The 17851-nt window shown below is 43.8% G+C and overlaps 1 protein-coding gene across 2 annotated transcripts in view; it reads right to left on the reverse strand.

Annotated features, from left to right (window-relative positions):
- The window catches only part of LOC141156682 (coagulation factor XIII B chain-like), a 784153-nt gene that overhangs the window by 71556 nt on the left and 694746 nt on the right, over positions 1-17851 (reverse strand). For both annotated transcript variants that reach the window (XM_073642930.1, XM_073642929.1), the window contains exon 12: positions 10518-10697. In XM_073642930.1, coding sequence (XP_073499031.1) covers positions 10518-10697 — 180 coding nt within the window. The remainder of the gene's footprint in view (positions 1-10517; positions 10698-17851) is intronic.

The raw sequence follows: 17851 nt of genomic DNA on the forward strand, positions 1-17851 counted from the left end.
ACATGAAGGTCTGATCAGATGGAGAAGAAGCAGCAGAAACCGACTCTGATCAGATGAGACGTCAGCGGTAAGTGCCTGGATGTAAATATTATTCTATATCTGCACTGTGTGACTTGAAGTGATAATGTTATCTGTAACATCCCTTATGCCACATTCTCACACTTGTGTGAAATGTCCGTGTGCTGCCAGATCTTTTTATCGGATGGTCCACGGACTCGTACAGTTTTATAGATCCATTCACACATCCATGAAAATCACGTATCTGAGAATGAGATCTAAGAGGGTCAGAGAATGTCCTGCTCTGATCCGATTTTGAGGATTAGAATAGGACATGCTCAATGCGTCAGTAAAACAGGGCAGCACACCGACACTGCACACAGATGCAGGAATGTAGCGTAATTATGTATAGCACAATCCCTTAGTATATAGTGTACTCACTTATTATGTATAGCGCCATCCTTAGTTATATAGTTTCCTCTTTTATTATGTATAGTGCTGTCCCTTATTATGTACCATCCTCTCTAGCGGCTCACAGTTGGGGGATCATACTGTGTTGGGGTCAGCATACTTTACCCTGGGAGTTGGTGGGATACAGTAGGGTCATTATACTGTGCATGTGGAGGAATTCACCATGGGGGTTTCATACTGTGCTTGGGGGGCCCTTTTATTGGCATCACACTTTATGGGGCAATGAAAGAGATCTAGGACGTCAGCAGGAGGAAAATTACTATGTAAAGGATGGAAAGTTGTGAGATCTGATCCTTGGTGACCCCGACAATTATTTATTTATTTTTTTTTTGGGGGGGGACCTAATTAGAGCTTCTGCTATGGGGTCCCATGATTCCTATGTACGCCCCTGCCCTGCAGGTTTACTGGCTTCGAAACAGGCGCCAAACATGCGGGGCAGGGATTCGAACTTCAAATTCAAGCACCAGCTAATGCTCGCCGAGTGCCGAGCACCCAAATACTCGAGTGAAATCCGTGTATTACAGAGTATGTTCGATCATTCTTAGTTACAAGTACAGGTGCATCTCACTAAATTAGAATATCATCAAAAAGTTAATTTATTTCCATTCTTCAAAATTATATAGAGTCATTACAAACAGAGTGATCTATTACAAGTGTTTATTTCTGTTAATGTTGATGATTATGGCTTACAGCCAATGAAAACACAAAAGTCGTTATCTTAGTAAATTACAATAATTAACAAAAAACACCTGCAAAGGCTTCCTAAGCATTTAAAAAGGTCCCTTGGTCTGTTTCAGTAGGCTTCACAATCATGAGGAAGACTGCTGACTTGACAGATTTTCAGAAGGCAGTCATTGACACACTCAAGGTCCCAGAGTTCCAATTTTAATTTGGAAATCAAGGTCCCAGAGTCTGGAGGAAGAGTGGAGAGGAATACAATCCAAGCTGCTTGAGGTCTAGGGTTAAGTTTCCACAATCAGTAATGGTTTGGGGAGCCATGTCATCGGCTGGTGTAGGTCCACTGTGTTTTATCAAGACCAAAGTCAGGGCAGCCGTCTACCAGGAAATTTTAGAGCACTTCATGCTTCCCTCTGCTGACAATATTTATGGAGATGGAAATTTCATTCTCCAGCAGGACTTGGCACCTGTCCACACTGCCAAAAGTACCAATGCCTGGTTTAAAAACAACAGTATCACTGTGCTTGATTGGCCAACAAACTCGCCTGACCTTGATCCCATAGAGAATTTATGGGGTATTGTCAAGAGGAAGATGAGAGAAATCAGACCCTACAATGCAGACTAACTGAAGGCTGCTATCAAAGCATCCTGGGATTCCATAGCACCTCATCAGTGCCACAGGCTGATCGCCTCCATGTCACGCCGCATTGATGCAGCAATTGATGCAAAAGGAACCCCGACCAAGTATTGAGTACATTTACTGAACATACATTTCAGTAGGCCAACATTTTGGATTTTAAAAACAATTTTCAAGCTGTTGTTATAAAGTATTCTAATTTACTGAGATAATGACTGTTGTGTTTCCATTGGCTGTAAGCCATAATCATGCCATACAGCTCCATCGGTCAAAAAATAAAAACGTTATAGCTATCAGAATAAAGCGATGCAAAACAAATCTTTTTTCTATCAAATAGTTTTTATTGTGTAAAAGCGCCTAAGCAAAAAATAAATATAAATGTGGTACAGCTGTAAACGTACTGACCCAATGAGTAAAGCTGCCTTATCAATTTTACCACACGCAGAATGGCATAAAAAAAAATCCTGAATTGTTCGTTTTTGTTTATTCGGCCTCCCAAAAATCGGAATAGAAAGCGATCAAAAAAGTCACGTGCCCGAAAATGGTACTAATAAAAACATCAACCTGTCCCGCAAAAAACAAGCCATCACATGACTCTGTCTGCCGAAATATGGAAAAATTATAGCGCTCAAAATATGGCGATGCAAAAACTAGTTTTTGCAGAAAAAAGGGTTTCTAAGTATGTGACAGCTGTCAATCATAAAAACCCGATATGAATCTCGCATCGCTTTAATCGCGCAGACCCGAAGAATAAAGTTGTCTAATCACTTATACCACATGAGGAATGATTTAAAAAATAAACTCTAGGGTTAGGGTTGTGCTAGGGTTAGGGTTGTCCTAGAGTTAGGATTGTGCTAGGATTAGGGTTGTTCTAGGGTTTTGGTTGGGCTTGGGTTGGGTTTAGGGTTAGGGATGGGCTTAGGGTTGGGTTAGGGTTGTGCTAGGCTAGGGTTAGGGCTGGGCTAGGATTAGGGTTGAGCTAGGGTTAGGGTTGGGCTAGGGTTAGGGTTGTGCTAGGGCTAGGGTTGTGCTAGGGTTAGGCTTGTGCTAGGGTTAGGGTTGGGCTAGGGTTAGGGTTGGGCTAGGGTTAGGGTTGGGCTAGGGTTAGGGTCGGGGTTGTATTAGGGTTGGGGTTAGGGTTGGTATTTTTTTTGTCAAAAGTAAAGAAAAAAAAATGACGACGATATGGCAACTAGAGATGAGTGAATTTGTTTGGCAAATGATCGCCAGTTTCAAATTCAGCATGAATCTGGCACATTCGGATTCGTGTTCGAGTTAACGAGCTTTTACGCAAAAATTGGCAAAAGTCGGCCATGAACATGAACATCACTGGCTTCCCACTCTGTCATCTGCGTGACAGCACGGGAATCAGGGCCTGGGACCGGCGATAATATCATTACCGCCGGTAACAGCGCTGCAGGGATCATACTGACAGCTATCAGCGTGATACCCACAGATGTGACAGTGACTCGCAAGAAACGGGCTGTTACCGGCAGTAATATCAGCTGTCAGAGTGATCCCTACAGCTGTGACAGTCACTCGCGGTAAAACACTTACCACAGGTGTCAGGCGCCGGCTGATGGAGCTACTACCCCCATCATCCGGCGCCTGCTGTCATAGTGCACACACTGCCCAAGCGCCGCTGATGGGAGAAGTAATCTCTCATCAGCGTGCTTGCGTGATGAAAGTGAAAGTTAAAAAAAAAAAGTGAAAATAAAAATAATAAACACATATACTCACTTACTTACACTTACCTGCACCTTGACTCCGATGTTCTCGTCCTCTGTAAAAAATAAACAATAAAAAAACACCATATACTTACCTTACACGTAGTCCCCGAAGCCCATGTTCATATGCAATAAAGGTAAAATAACAAACCAACCTCATCCTCACCTGTTCGCCGCAATCCATATAATGAGTGTCCCACGTTAATCTCAGTAATAGAAGGCCACATCCAGAGATCCGGCAGCCGGCGATACACTGACAGGAGCTCTATGGCTCCAGCAGTGTATCGCGAGAAGCTGCCGACTGGGGGTCACTGGAGTTCAAATAGCTGATGATCAGCTGAGAGCTCTAGTGATCTCACTTACGGCATTAGTGCTGTGTGGGAATTTTCCCACACAGCACTTAATGCTGTAAAGTGAGATCACTGGAGCTCTCAGCTGATGATCAGCTGTTTGAACTCAAGTGACCTCACCTGCAGCACAGCCTATACATTGACAGGAGTGATTACACTCCTGTCAGTGTATACAGTGCTGTCTTCTACAGCAGTGACATCAGTGATTGCTGATGTCACTGCTGTAGAAGTGACCCGGATCGCCGTGGGACAATTGTTGGTGGTAATCGTGGACTGCGTGGTGACGGCAGACAGGTGAGGGATATGGTTGTTTGTTATTTTACTTTTTTTTCAGAAGAGCGAAGGCTTCGGGGACTGGGCGTACAATAATTTTTTTTTTAAAACCGTGCAAACACTGATCATGTGCACGTACCCTAAATACATGTATAAAGAGACAAAAGGACAGTGAAAAAACAGCACCAAGAACAAAGCAAAAAATCCAGAAAAATCCTAAACAAACCTTCCTGGCAAGACATAAGGATTTGCTGCAAAAAAAAACTACAGCAAAAATGCATTACTTTTTTTTTCTGCGGTTTTTTAATGCATTTTTATGCAGCTGTATTTTAACAGCAAAGTCTATGAGATTCCAGAAATCTCATGCACACATCTTTTTTTTTTTTAATCAGGATTTTGTACTTTGCATGTCTTTTTGCAGAATAGGGCTATGCTCACACATTGCGTTTTTACCGCCATTTTACCGCAATTTTGATTAAAGTTATTGCCTGTGGTTTTGCCGCGATTTTATTGCATTTTTTATGCGATTTTGATGCGTTTTTTCAGTGTATTCAATGCACAGAGAATTGACATACTGAAGATTATTTTCTATTTTGGCTTTTGGTGCTTCTTGCCTGCGTTTTTCACCCATTGAATGCACTGAAAAAAAGCTGGCAAAAAACGTGGCAAAAACGCAGAGAATTAACATGTTGATGGTTATTTTCTGTACCAAATCTGCAAGTCAAAAAATACTCAACGTGTGCATAACACTTCACGTTTATCATCACTTTGCAACAGAGTTTTTGTTGCATTTTTTGGACGTGTTTTTGTAAAGCAATGAATGGTTTTGGAGCTAAATAAAGATATTTTAAAAAAGAAACGTGGGACATTGCTTTAAGAGTATGTGCACAGGGTCAGGAGCCACTGCGGGTTTGACGCTATGTGCTTATGCAACGTCAAACCCGCAGCGGCCAGTTGTTCCAGCATAATGGATGGGATTTGTAGAAATCCCATGTCCACTATGCGTTCATCAAAGGCTGAGGGTCACCCATGGACACGGACATGCGGTGCGTCTTTCCAGACAGCAGCATGTCAATTTCTCTTGTGGAGTCGCTAGTTTCCACAAGAGAAATCTGATCAGTACAATGTATTGAATGTGGGGAATCCACATGATTCAATGAACACATGCTGATTCACCTGCGTTTAATAGATCGCAGTGCTTTGGATGCAGCATAAAGTATACTGTGTCCAAAGCGCTGTATGTCCGGATCGTGAGCACATACCCTAGCCCTTTGATTACCGTCGGACCAGGGGTGAGTATTTTCGCAGCGTCTGAAATGCTGCGCTCTAATGCCGCACTTGTTTTGTCAGTACATGTGGATCCAACGCATGTAATGACATTTCAATAGGTCAAATTCTGCGCAGAGAGTTGTCTCTCCGCTACAGAAATTGACATGCAGCGGGTGAGTTTACGCAGCGTGAAAAAAAACAAGCACAGTGGAAATGGGATTTCTTTTAAATGAAATAAAATGAAGAATTTAATAAAAAAATGGTGTGGGCTCCCGAGTCATTTTCATAACCAGCAGAGGGAAAGCTGACTGCTGGGGGCTGATATTAGTAGCTGGGGAGGGGGTCATTAGCCAAAGATGTTCCCTGGCTATTAATAACAGCTCACAGCTGTTTGCTTAGCCTTCACTGGCTATATTACAGGGGGACCCCAGAAAAAAATTGACGCAGGGCCACCCTATAAAATCTAACCAGCAAAGGCTAAACAAACACTGCGGGCTGATATTAATAGCCAGGGAAGGGGACATGGATACTAGCCCCCTCTGCAACTATTAATATCACCCCTCAGCAGTCCCAGAAATGGTGCATCCATAAGATGCGGCAAATCTGGTACTTATCCTCCGCTCTTCTTACTGACCTGTAGTGGTGGCAAGTGGGTTAATGGGGTTGGGGTTCACTTCAGCCTCGTATTGGCGGCTGACGTGAAGCCCAGGTTAGTAATGGAAGGGCGTCTACAAGACACCCCTATTACTAACCGCGTAGTAAACTTGTCAGCGCTCTTTCAATAAATACACAGCCAGAATAAAGTATTTTAATGAAATAGAAAACACACAGTTTTAACATTTTTTTATTGTATGCCCAGTCCCTGAAGCCTTTGATCTTTTGAAAAAAAAGTAAAATAACAAACAACCATATCCCTCACCTGTCCACCGTCAAGACGTAGCCAACGTACCACCAACGATTTTCCCATGGCGATCCGGGTCACTACTACAGCAGTGACATCAGCAATCACTGATGTCACTGCTGTAGAAGACAGCACTATATACACTGACAGGAGTGTAATCACTCCTGTCAGTGTATAGGCTGTGCTGCAGGTGAGGTCACTTGAGTTCAAACAGCTGATCATCAGCTGAGAGCTCCAGTGATCTCACTTTACAGCATTAGGTGCTGGGTGGGAAAATTTCCACACAGAACTAATGTTGTAAGTGAGATCACCAGAGCTCTCAGCTGATCATCAGCTGTTTGAACTCCGGTGACCCCCAGCCGGCAGCTTCTCCCGATACACTGCAGGAGCCATAGAGCTCCTGTCAGTGTATTACTGGCTGCCGGATAGCACGGTTACATGTCCGGATGTGGCCGTGCTATCACTGAGATCGACGTGGGACACTCATTATATAGACTGCAGCGGACAGGTGAGGATGAGGTTTTTATTGCAGGCGAACATGGGCTTTGGGGACTAGGTGTAAGCGGAGTATATGGTATTTTTTTTTCTTTGCTTTTTTTTTTACAGGGGACGAGAACATCGGGGTCAAGGTGCAGGTAAGTGATAGGTGAGTATATGTGTTTGTTATTTTTATTTAAATAATTATTTTCACTTTTTTTTTTACTTTTACTGCGCAAGCTCACTGATAAGAGATTGCTTCTCCCATCAGCGGCGCTTGGGCAGTGTGTGCACTGTGACAGCAGGTGGCGGATGATGGGGGTAGTAGCCCCATCAGGCGGCGCCTGCAAGCTACGGTAAGCTTTTTACCGCAGGTGACTGTCACAGCTGCGGGGATCACACTGACAGCTGTCAGTATGATCCCCTCAGTGCTGTTACCGGCCGCGGGTCACCGTCACAGCTGCGGGGATCATTCTTACAGCTGTCAGTATGATCCCCGCACTGCTGTTAAAGGTGGTAATGATATTGCCACCAATCACAGGCCCTGATTCCCACGCTGTCACACAGATGACAGCATGGAAACCAGGGATGTTCAGAGTCATATTCGTGTTTTGGTTTGTGATCGGGCGCCCGAACACAAACATTTTTTTGATGTTTGGGTCTATTCGTCAAAACCGAACATCAAAACAATCGCTCATCTCTAATGGCAACTAGTGTTCAGCGCAAGAGCTCGCTACTTGAGTTTGCATTGGGTGCTCGGGTATGCATTGAGTATCGCGGGTGCTCGAGTAACACGTGGAGTCTCCACCCCATATGTTTTGCAGCTGTTATATAGCCAAAAAAAACTCACAGGGATTGTCTGCCATGCACGAGTGATCCCTGCATGGTTTTTTTGAGTATCTAACAACCGTGAATCATGCAGGGTGGGGACTCGAGCATGTCACTTGGGCACCCATGATACTTGGTGCATACCCGAGTACCCGATGCAAACTCAAGTAGCGAGCATTTGCACTCAAGACTAATGACAACTTATTCAATATGATGACCTAATGTTATCAAATTCTGTGTCGTACCTCTGGGTTCAAAATGTTCACTATACCCCTTGATAAAATCCTTGAGGGGTGTAGTTTCCAAAATGGAGTCACTTGTGGGGAGTTTTCACTGTTTAGGCACATCAGGAGCTCCCCAAACGCATGGGAAAAATGTTAACATTTTATTTTTACGGCTCAATGTTATAAACTTCTGTGAAGTACCTGAGGGTTCAAGATGCTCAACACTCATCTAGATAAGTTCCCTGAGGGGTTTAGTTTCCAAAATGGGGTCACTTGTGGGGGGTTTCCACTGTTTAGGCACATCAGGGGTTCCCCAAACGCAACATGGCGTCCACTAATTATTCAATCAAATTTTACATTCAAAAAATCAAACGGCGCTCCTTCCATTCCAAACCCTGCAGTGTGCCCAAACAGTGGTTTTCCCCCACATATGGGGTATCGGCGTTCTCAGGAGGAATCGCACAACAAATTTTGGCATCCATTTTTTCCTGATACCCTTGATAAAATATTTTTTTTTTGTCTAAAATAACATTTTTGTGAAAAAAGTTAAATGTTGATTTTTTTCTTCCATATTCCAAAAATTCCTGTGAAGCACCTGAAGGGTTAATAAACTTCTTGAATGTGGTTTTGGGCACCTTGAGGGGTGCAGTTTTTGAAATGGTGTCACTTTGGGGTATTTTCTGTCATAGTGGCCCTTCAAAGTCACTTCAAATGAAATGTGGTCCCTAAAAAAATGGTTTTGTAAATTTTTTCGGAAAAATGAGACATTGCTGGTCAACTTTTAACCCTTAAAACTTCCTAACAAAAAAAATGTTGGTCCCAAAAGTGTGGTTATGTAAAGTAGACACGTGAGAAATGTTATTTATTAACTATTTTGTATGACATATCTCTCTGATTTAAGGGCATGAAAATTCAAATTTTGAAAATTGCGAATTTTTAAAATTTTCGCCAAATTTCCATTTTTTTCACAAATAAATGCAAGTCATATCGAATAAATTTTATGACTATCATGAAGTACAATATGTCATGAAAAAACAATCTCAGAATCAGGGGGATCAGTTGAAGAGTTCCAGAGTTATTACCTCATAAATTGACAGTAATGACAGTGGTCAGTATTGTAAAAATTGGCCTGGTCATTAACATTCAAACCACCCTCGGGGGTTAAGGGGTTAAAATGCTAGTGTCTCTCGATGTTCACACGGCATTGTTATGCCAAATTGTCTGGTTCTGCTGATAAACTGCTGTTTACTCTCTTTAACAGCACACACACTGTAGCCGCAGCATGATTCCTGCTGCGGCTCAGCGGTTGCATGTGCCCGCTATTAAAGAGCATGAATATTCACTTCTCCCCATGCCCATGGGAGTAGGTTGTAGTGACCACCGAGCCACTGCAGGAGCAGGCGGCTGCTGCTGACACTATGTGCCCGCTAATAAGGAGAATGAAATGAGGCTCCTGCCTCCTGTGCCCCGCTCCTCCGCCACTGCCACTCTCCCCACAGCTCCCACCACCCACAGCCATATATACAGTACAGACCAAAAGTTTGGACACACCTTCTCATTTTAAGATTTTTCTGTAGTTTTATGACTATGAAAATTGTACATTCACACTGAAGGCAGCAAAACTATGAATTAACACATGTGGCATTATATACTTAAAAAAAAAGTGTGAAACAACTGAAAATATGTATTATATTCTAGGTTCTTCAAAGTAGCCACCTTTTGCTTTGATGACTGCTTTGCACACTCTTTGCATTTTGCATTTTGATTAAATTGTCACAAAAACTTCAGCAAAAAAGCAAATGATGAGTCAGGCCCAGAGAATTTTTAAATGGATTTTGAAGTGAATCTGATACAAAATCCACATTGAAAATTTTATAGTCAGGTCAAGAATAATAACTATGGATTCCACCAGTAAGTATTCTGTGACCAGTTAAGGTATGTTCACGCAATATTTTCTGATGTGGACTTTACAGCAGATTCACTTAAAAATTTGCATAAAAATTCTGCTGATACTCTATGAATACTTTTCAATGTGGATTTTGTATCAGATTCACTTCAAAATCCATTTAAAAATTCTCTGGGCCTGACTCATCATTTGCTTTTCTGCTGAAGTTTTTGTGACAATTTAATTAAAATGGTACATCTGATCCATGAAATTTGAGCATTGCTCATACTTGTCGGTTTTTCACTCTTTAACTGGTTTTGCAACTTTTCAGAGGGAAAAGTTGCACATTTTGCAAAATATGCAACAAGTTAACTGGAATAAATAAAATAGCCGGTTCCCTCCCACACTCCAAAGACACACTGATAGGGAATTTTTAAAGCGCTGTGGAATTAATGGCACTATATAAGTGATTAAAAATAAATAAATAGCTCTGGTGGGGGGGACTGGAGTAGAATTGCACCAAATTTTGCAACATTTTTTAAATTAAAATTGCATTTCATGAATTTGGTTTTAAAACAATTGCCTTTGTGTGGTGAAACCATACTGGTTACTTCATCAGGATGGTGTATTATGTTGATAACAACTCATTGATCTTGCACCTATTAAGGTTGGTCTGGGGTCTCTAGTTGCTTTTGGGATTTGTTTTAACTCCCTTTATGCTGTTAGTGCAGAGCTAGTTATAGACAGTCTAATTTTTGTATTAAATAAGTGCATATAAAGTGCATACATAGAAGACGTACCTGCAGCAGAGCATTTTGGGTATTGTATTTTTCCCAATGTACATGTGGCTTCCAGCCTCTTTTCTGGTATCATTTCTTCATTACATTGAAATGTGACTGTTTGTCCACGTTCTACTACTATGCTTACATTGTAATTAATATTATTGGCAATCATTTCCGATTGTTGTAATATACAAAAACCTGCAAAATAAATAATTCAATTTTACTTATACATTGGTTGTTGGGTGCAAATCATGCTCCAGTATAAAAGAGAGAAATATATCATGTTACTATTAATCTACAAGAAATTACTCAGCTGTACCCAGGCTCGGACAAAGACAGGAGATGACCCCTGTATAGTATATGCTATAGCGTAACTCCCCACTCACTTATCTTCAGCATCTTCTTCACTCTGTAGCTCTCTTACGGGACCTGCATCTCAAACATATTAATTAAATATTCAATTCTCTTTTTTTCTTGTCTCCCCGTGAATCGAACCAACAATTGCTTATATTGCAGTCACAGCTAAAGATAAGAGCCACAGGTTGCACTGATCAGTATTATAGAATTTGGCATGCTTGAGCTGATTTGCAGACTCTGACAGCCCAGGCAAATAATACTGGTACATAGAGATACATCTGTACATAGCAGTCTATTTCTATATCCCTGGATTCTAGAGGTGAAGAAAAAGTCAGATTTTTTTCTTCTTATAAAATTACTAAAATCATGAAAAACAATTAGATAGATGTCATTTTTAGAATGCTTTTTTTAAAAATAATAAAACATCTCAAATCAGCAAATAACATGAACATATTTGTCCCTGCAATGACGTGCACAACAAATTATTTATGGTGATCGGTAAATGGCATAACAAAATGTTGTGTCATATTATTTTTTTCATTAATCCTATAAAAAATGTACTGTAAATGTAACACTTAGGCCGTGATCACACATACCGTAAATGCTGCATTTTTACTACGGCTTTTTTCTGCAGTAGTTTGAACCACACGACGCAAGACCAAACATCTCTGATTATTGTGTGTTTGCCATGTTTTTTAAGACATTTTCTACATTATTTGATGCTCATTTGGTGCAGATGTGAAGCCACTTTTTAATGTGGTTTTTATAGTATGGAAAAGTTTGCTTCTGCTTTTAAAAATGCAACAGCATTTTTTTTTACCTGTTTTTTTTTAAGGCTCAGAACATATCAGAAGGCGTCTCCACCACCTCATTAAGCCCATTGGGGTGCAAACAAGAGAGCTTGCAAGCAACAAGAGAACTTGTTTATAACACTGGAAAAATGCTTGTTAATTAGTTACTGCAACTGTTAGGCCGGTTTCACACATCCGTATATTTCCGGTACCGGAAACACCAGTGCCGGAGATATCTGTGTCCCGTGTGACCATGGGAGGCATCTTGGCGCATGCGAAGATGCCTCCCGCCATGAACCTTTCATTGCAGACTTACAACAATCACCATCCACGTCCTTGTCCCACTGCAGCATTCAGCTGTCCCTACCCCATTCCTTGGAATGCAAGCGCAAGTATGCAGGCAGCCAGCCACCCACCCACCCACAGGCTGCAATACTATACTGTCAAATTTTTGACAGCTGCTTGCACTTGAAATGTGGCCTTTTAGGCTCGTGGAGGCGGAAGCTTTTCATAACCTCATGCCGGCGGCGGCTGGGTGTCCATACTCGGTCCCCAGCCACTTACTGGGAAGGACCGCGTAACCACAAACAAGTGGACAGGTGAATGTGGCCAGGGACAGTACGGAGCCAGTCCACAACTTTTTTTACTGACAGTTGTATTTAGCTCGGTGAAAGGACTGGCATAGAGGGAAACCCTATCTACCCTGCATGTCATTTCTTACAGGAAGTCCTGTAAAGCTGCTTTCACTTGAAATGTGGCCTTTTAGGCTCTTGGAGGCGGAAGCTTTTAACAACCACATGCCTCATGCCTCGTGTCCATACTCTGTCCCCAGCCGTCACTATTTCTCCCGGTGTTGTCTCCGTCTTCTACAAGCGCGGGTCCCTGAATATTACTGCTGGTACTTTTCTGTGGGAATTTGCTTGCCTCCTACCAGCCTGAAATATTTCCAGCAAACTATGGTACGACGCCATGGTATTAGTACTGCCCCCAGTACCAGTACCAAAGCCATCCCCAATTTCCTTCTCAGGAATTTTATTTGGTAGACTGAGTGGCTACCCAAATACATTTTCTCACAAAGGAGCTGAAGATAGAGTGGCAGTAGGTGCAAGTTTCTCCAGCCTGTTAGATATTAGAGGGTGAACGGCAGCACATTGGATCAGTGGTTAGCACTGAGGACTTGCAGCGCTGGGATCCTGGGTTCAAATCCCAGCAAGGACAACATCTGCAAGGACTTTGTATGTTCTCCCTGTGTTTGCATGTGTTTCCTCCTCAGTAAAAAAGCAGCCATAGAGTGTCTGGGAACCTTTCCATACACTTTTCTTAGCCAGGACTGCTTCTTGGCAGGGTTGGACAGTCCCACCAGAGAATCCTCTGGTGTGCCTTGGCTTCTACCTCAGGAGAGTTCACGATAGCGCTAACTTTGCAGCTGCTATGGGGCTCTTGAGCGGGGGAGAAAGGTTAGCCCTCAGAATCAAATCCTCTGGTGGGCACAATGTTTTTCAATCTGAAACAGCTTCTCAGTGGGAGTTGTATTTCACCACAGCCATATTCTTTAGCTCGGTGAAAGGAGTGGCATAAAGGGAAACCGTATCTACCACGGCTGTCATTTCTCGGTCACCAGGTTGCGCCCATTGTCACACATGACCATGCCTGGCTGTATGATCAGCGGTGAGAGCCACAGATCAGGCTGCTGTGTTACAGCTTTCAACAACTCTGCAGCGCTGGGCGGTTTGTCAATTAAGCATTAAGCATGTTATCTTCAGCACAGCCTGTTGTCGCTTGGCAAAGAAGTGCTGCACTGCTGTCAGCTTGTGACTGATGTGGTCATTTCGGAGATGGAGGAGGAGGTGCATGAGCTGAACAATGTGATTACATTGTTGCTAAATTGGTGATGCTATTTTTTATGCTAAAGAAAGATCCTATTGTTTTGTTTTTTTACATTTTTTTTTTTTAAGACAAATGCATTCACCGGGAAATGTCATTTTAACATTTTACAACCTTATCTGGCAATGTGGTGTGTGACACATCATCAGACACATCCTGTTTTATTTATGATGGAGGGACTCTGATGTCCCTATAAAATAGGCTTAATGACTTTCAAACGGCCCTTACTATTCTTAAAAGGCCAGCAGTCGGCCCTAGCTATTGTTAGAGAGCCATCAGCCGGCTATGCTTTGTTGTTCCCATTATTAACAAGTGGGTCTCCTAAACTGTTATTGCATATCCAGCGACTGCAAGGGCTACCAAAAATTTGGACGCAACCCAATACCCCTTTGAAGAGACATAGAGGAGGGTCTCAGTAAAAAAAATGTTCCCATTATAAAGGAGCGGGTCTCCTATAGTGGTAATGCCCATGCTGTGACTGCAAGGGCTGCCAAAATTTGGGAAAAACCCCACTAAGAATTTAAAGACACATAGAGCAGGGCCACAGTAACAAGGTATGACATGTTCCCATTACAAAGGAGAGGGTCTGCTATACAGTTATAGGGTATGCAGTGAGTCCAACAACTGACAATTTTAGGAAAAATCCCACTAAGAATTTAAAGACACATGGAGCAGGGCCACAGTAACATGGCACGACATGTTCCCTTTAGAAAGGAGAGGGTCAGCTACACAGTTATAGGGTATGCAGTGATTCCAATGGCTGACAATTTTAGGAAAAACCCCACTAAGAATTTAAAGACACACAGAGCTGGGCCACAGTAACAAGGTACGACATGTTCCCATTAGAAAGGAGAGAGTCTGCTATACTGTTATAGGGTATGCAGTGAGTCCAACGGCTGACCAATTTTAGTAAAAACACCACTAAGAATTTAAAGACACATGGAGCAGGGCCACAGTAACAAGGCACAACATGTTCCCACTAGAAAGGAGAGGGTCAGCTATACAGTTATAGGGTATGCAGTGATTCCAATGGCTGACAATTTTAGGAAAAACCCCACCAAGAATTTAAAGACACACGGAGCAGGGCCACAGTAACAAGGTACGACATGTTTCCATTAGAAAGGAGAGGGTCTGCTATACAGTTATAGGGTATGCAGTGAGTTCAACGGCTGACAATTTTAGGAAAAACCCCACTAAGAATTTAAAGACACACGGAGCAAGGCCCCAGTAACAACGTACGACATGTTCCCATTAGAAAGGAGAGGGTCAGCTATACAGTTATAGGGTACGCAGTGAGTCCAACGGCTGACCAATTTTAGTAAAAACCCCACTAAGAATTTAAAGACACACAGAGCAGGGCCACAGTAACGACAAATTCCCATTAGAAAGGAGAGAGTCTCTTATATTGTTTGCCTATGCAGTGAAGGCAAGGGCTGCCAAAAATTTGGAGGCACTTCAATGCCCCTTGGAAGAGACGTGGAGGAGGGCCTCATAAAAAAATGTTCCCATTAGAAAGGAGCGGGCCTCCTATACTTGTAATGCCCATGCACTAAATGTATGGGCTGACAAACATTTACCCCTGTGGGGTATACATGAACATACTGTATAAAAAAAATTTTTTACGGGCATAATAAACACCCTTTAAAAAAATTATGTGGGTGTTGCATCATGGACCATGGTCACCCTGGTGATATGGTGGTGGAGGATGAGGAGAAGGAGGAGGACAAGAGCAAATAGCCAAAATCATGAAGCGTATACCCATGTGTGGGTGTGAAAAGGTGCATGGGAATACACCTCCCAAGAAAAGACACTGGATTGGAGTTTATGTTATGCTGCTATCATTCAGTGGTGTTGAGAAGTCTGGCCCAATCCAGCCCTTGTTCATTTTTATAAGAGTCAGCCTGTCAGCATTTTCAGTTGACTGGCAGATGCGCTTATTAGTTATAATTCCACCAGCGGCACTAAAAACCCACTCTGATAAAACGCTGGCGGCAGGGCAGGCCAGGACCTCCAAGGCATAGAGAGCCAGTTCATTCCATGTATCCAGCTTGGATACCCAATAATTATAAGGCACAGCGGAATCACGGAGGACGTTGGTACAGTCGGTAAGGTACTCCCTCAGCATCTTCCCAAACTTTCACTCCTTGTGAGAGTATGCCGCGCCTCAGGGCCTGTCCGATGGGAGGGTCTGAGAAAACGCTCCCAGAACTTTGACAGTGTTCCCCTGCCTCTGCTGGATTGAAGTTGTGTCTCTCTCGCCTGTACTCCTTGGTTGTCCAACGAAGTGTGCCCTCTGCCGCCAGCGTTTTCAGAATGGAATTTTTTTAATAGTTCCGCAACAAGGGCCTTCTGGTACTGACCCATTTTTGTAGACCTGTCCGCCTGAGGAATAAGAGATATAAAGTTCTCCTTGTAGCGTGGGTCTAGAAGTGTCACCAACCAGTAATGACTGTCACCCAAAATTTTGAGAACGTGAGGGTCATGGGAAAGGCAGCGTAACATAAACTCGGCCATGCGTGCCAGACTACTAACAGGCAAGACTTCCGCGTCCTCACCAAGAGGATGACTGACCATGCTCTCCTCCTCCTCCTCCTCTGTGGCCATCCACGCTGAATAGATGGTATGACAGCTGTGCAGGTAGTACCGTCTATAGTGCATGAAACTAGCTCCATTCCTTCCTCCTCCTCCTCCTCTTCCTCAATTTCACCCAATCCACGTTGGGATGAGATGAGGCTTGGCTGTGTGTAATCACCCTGTATGGTTCCTTGCTCCATCTCATCGTGCGCCGCCTGCAATGCATCCTCTTTGATTGTGAGCAGAGAGGGTTTCAGAAGACAGAGAAGCAGGATGGTGATGCTAATTATGGCGTCATCGCCGCTCACCATCTTGGTGGAGTCCTCAAAGTTTTGGAGGATGGTACATATGTATGACATCCATGTCCACTCCTGAGGTCTTATGTGTGGAGTCTGAACTGAATACCGACAGCCTTGTTGATGCTGGTACTTAACAACTGCCCTATTCTGCTCAAAAATCCTTCCCAAGATCTGCAGTGTAGAGTTTCAATGCGTGGGGACATCACACACCAGTCTGTGAGCTGGAAGCTGCAATTGCTGCTGAAACACTGCAAGGGCGGCGGAAGCTGTAGCCGACTCTCTAAAATGGGCTCACAGGCGGCGTACTTTAACAAGCAGATCCGGCAGCCTGGGTAGGATTTCAGAAACCGCTGAACCACGAGGTTGAGCACATGGGCCAGGCATGGTACATGTGTGAGCTCGCCTCGCCTCTGAGCCGCCAACAGGTTCTGGCCATTGTCACACATGACCTTGCCTGGCTGTAGGTTCAGCGGTGTGAGCCACAGATCAGCCTGCTCTTTCAGAGCTGTCCACAACTCTTCAGCATTGTACGGTTTTTCACCTAAGCATATTAGCTTCAGCACAGCCTGTTGCCCCTTGGCCGAGGCAGTGCTGCAGTGCTTTCAGCTTGTGACTGATGTGGTAATTTCGGAGATGGAGGCTGAAAAGGAGGAGGAGGCTGAGGAGGATGAGGTGCAGGAGCTGTAGACTGTGGGGGCAACCCTGATTGACCTAGGGCTCACAATTCTTGGCGTCGGGAGGACGTGTTCCGTCCCAGGGTCCGACTGGGTCCCGGCTTCCACTATGTTAACCCAGTGTGCCTTAGCGAGATGTACAGTCCCTGCCCACAAGCACTTGTCCAAGTGTCCGTGGTTAGGTGGACTTTACCCGTAACTGCGTTGTTGAGAGCACGGCTAATGTTTTGGGACACGTGCTTGTGTAATGCGGGAATAGCACACTGGGAGAAATAGTGGCGGCTGGGGACTGAGTACCGAGGGATGGCCGTCGCTATCAGGTTGTGGAATGCTTCTGTCTCCACGAGCATAAAAGGCAACATTTCGAACGCAAGCAGTCGTGAAATGTGAGAATTTAGTATTGTGGCCTGTGGGGCGTTGGCTGCATATTTGTGCTTGCGTTCCAAGGACTGGGGTATGGACAACTGAACGCTGCGCTGGAACAAGGACATGGACGTGCTTCCTGGTGCTGCTACTTGAGAGTGTGAAACGACAGTTGCAGGGCAGGAGGCATCTTCGCATGCACCATGGACCGGGGATTGGCTTGGATGCACAACAGTGGAAGAAGCAATGGTGCCACCCGCAGACACTGTTCCTGGACCCTGAGGTTCGGCCCACAAAGTCAGGTGCTTTGCTGCCATGAGCCTGATCATGCTGGTGGTGGTCAGGCTGGTCGTTTTGCCATCCCTGCTGATGCTGGCCTAGCAGGTGTTGCAAATGGCCTTTTTGGGGTT

Source organism: Phyllobates terribilis, unplaced genomic scaffold (genome assembly GCF_046119375.1).
Source record: "Phyllobates terribilis strain yellow unplaced genomic scaffold, ASM4611937v1 Scaffold_8__6_contigs__length_399053987, whole genome shotgun sequence".
In the NCBI taxonomy this organism is placed as follows: Eukaryota; Metazoa; Chordata; class Amphibia; order Anura; family Dendrobatidae; genus Phyllobates; species Phyllobates terribilis.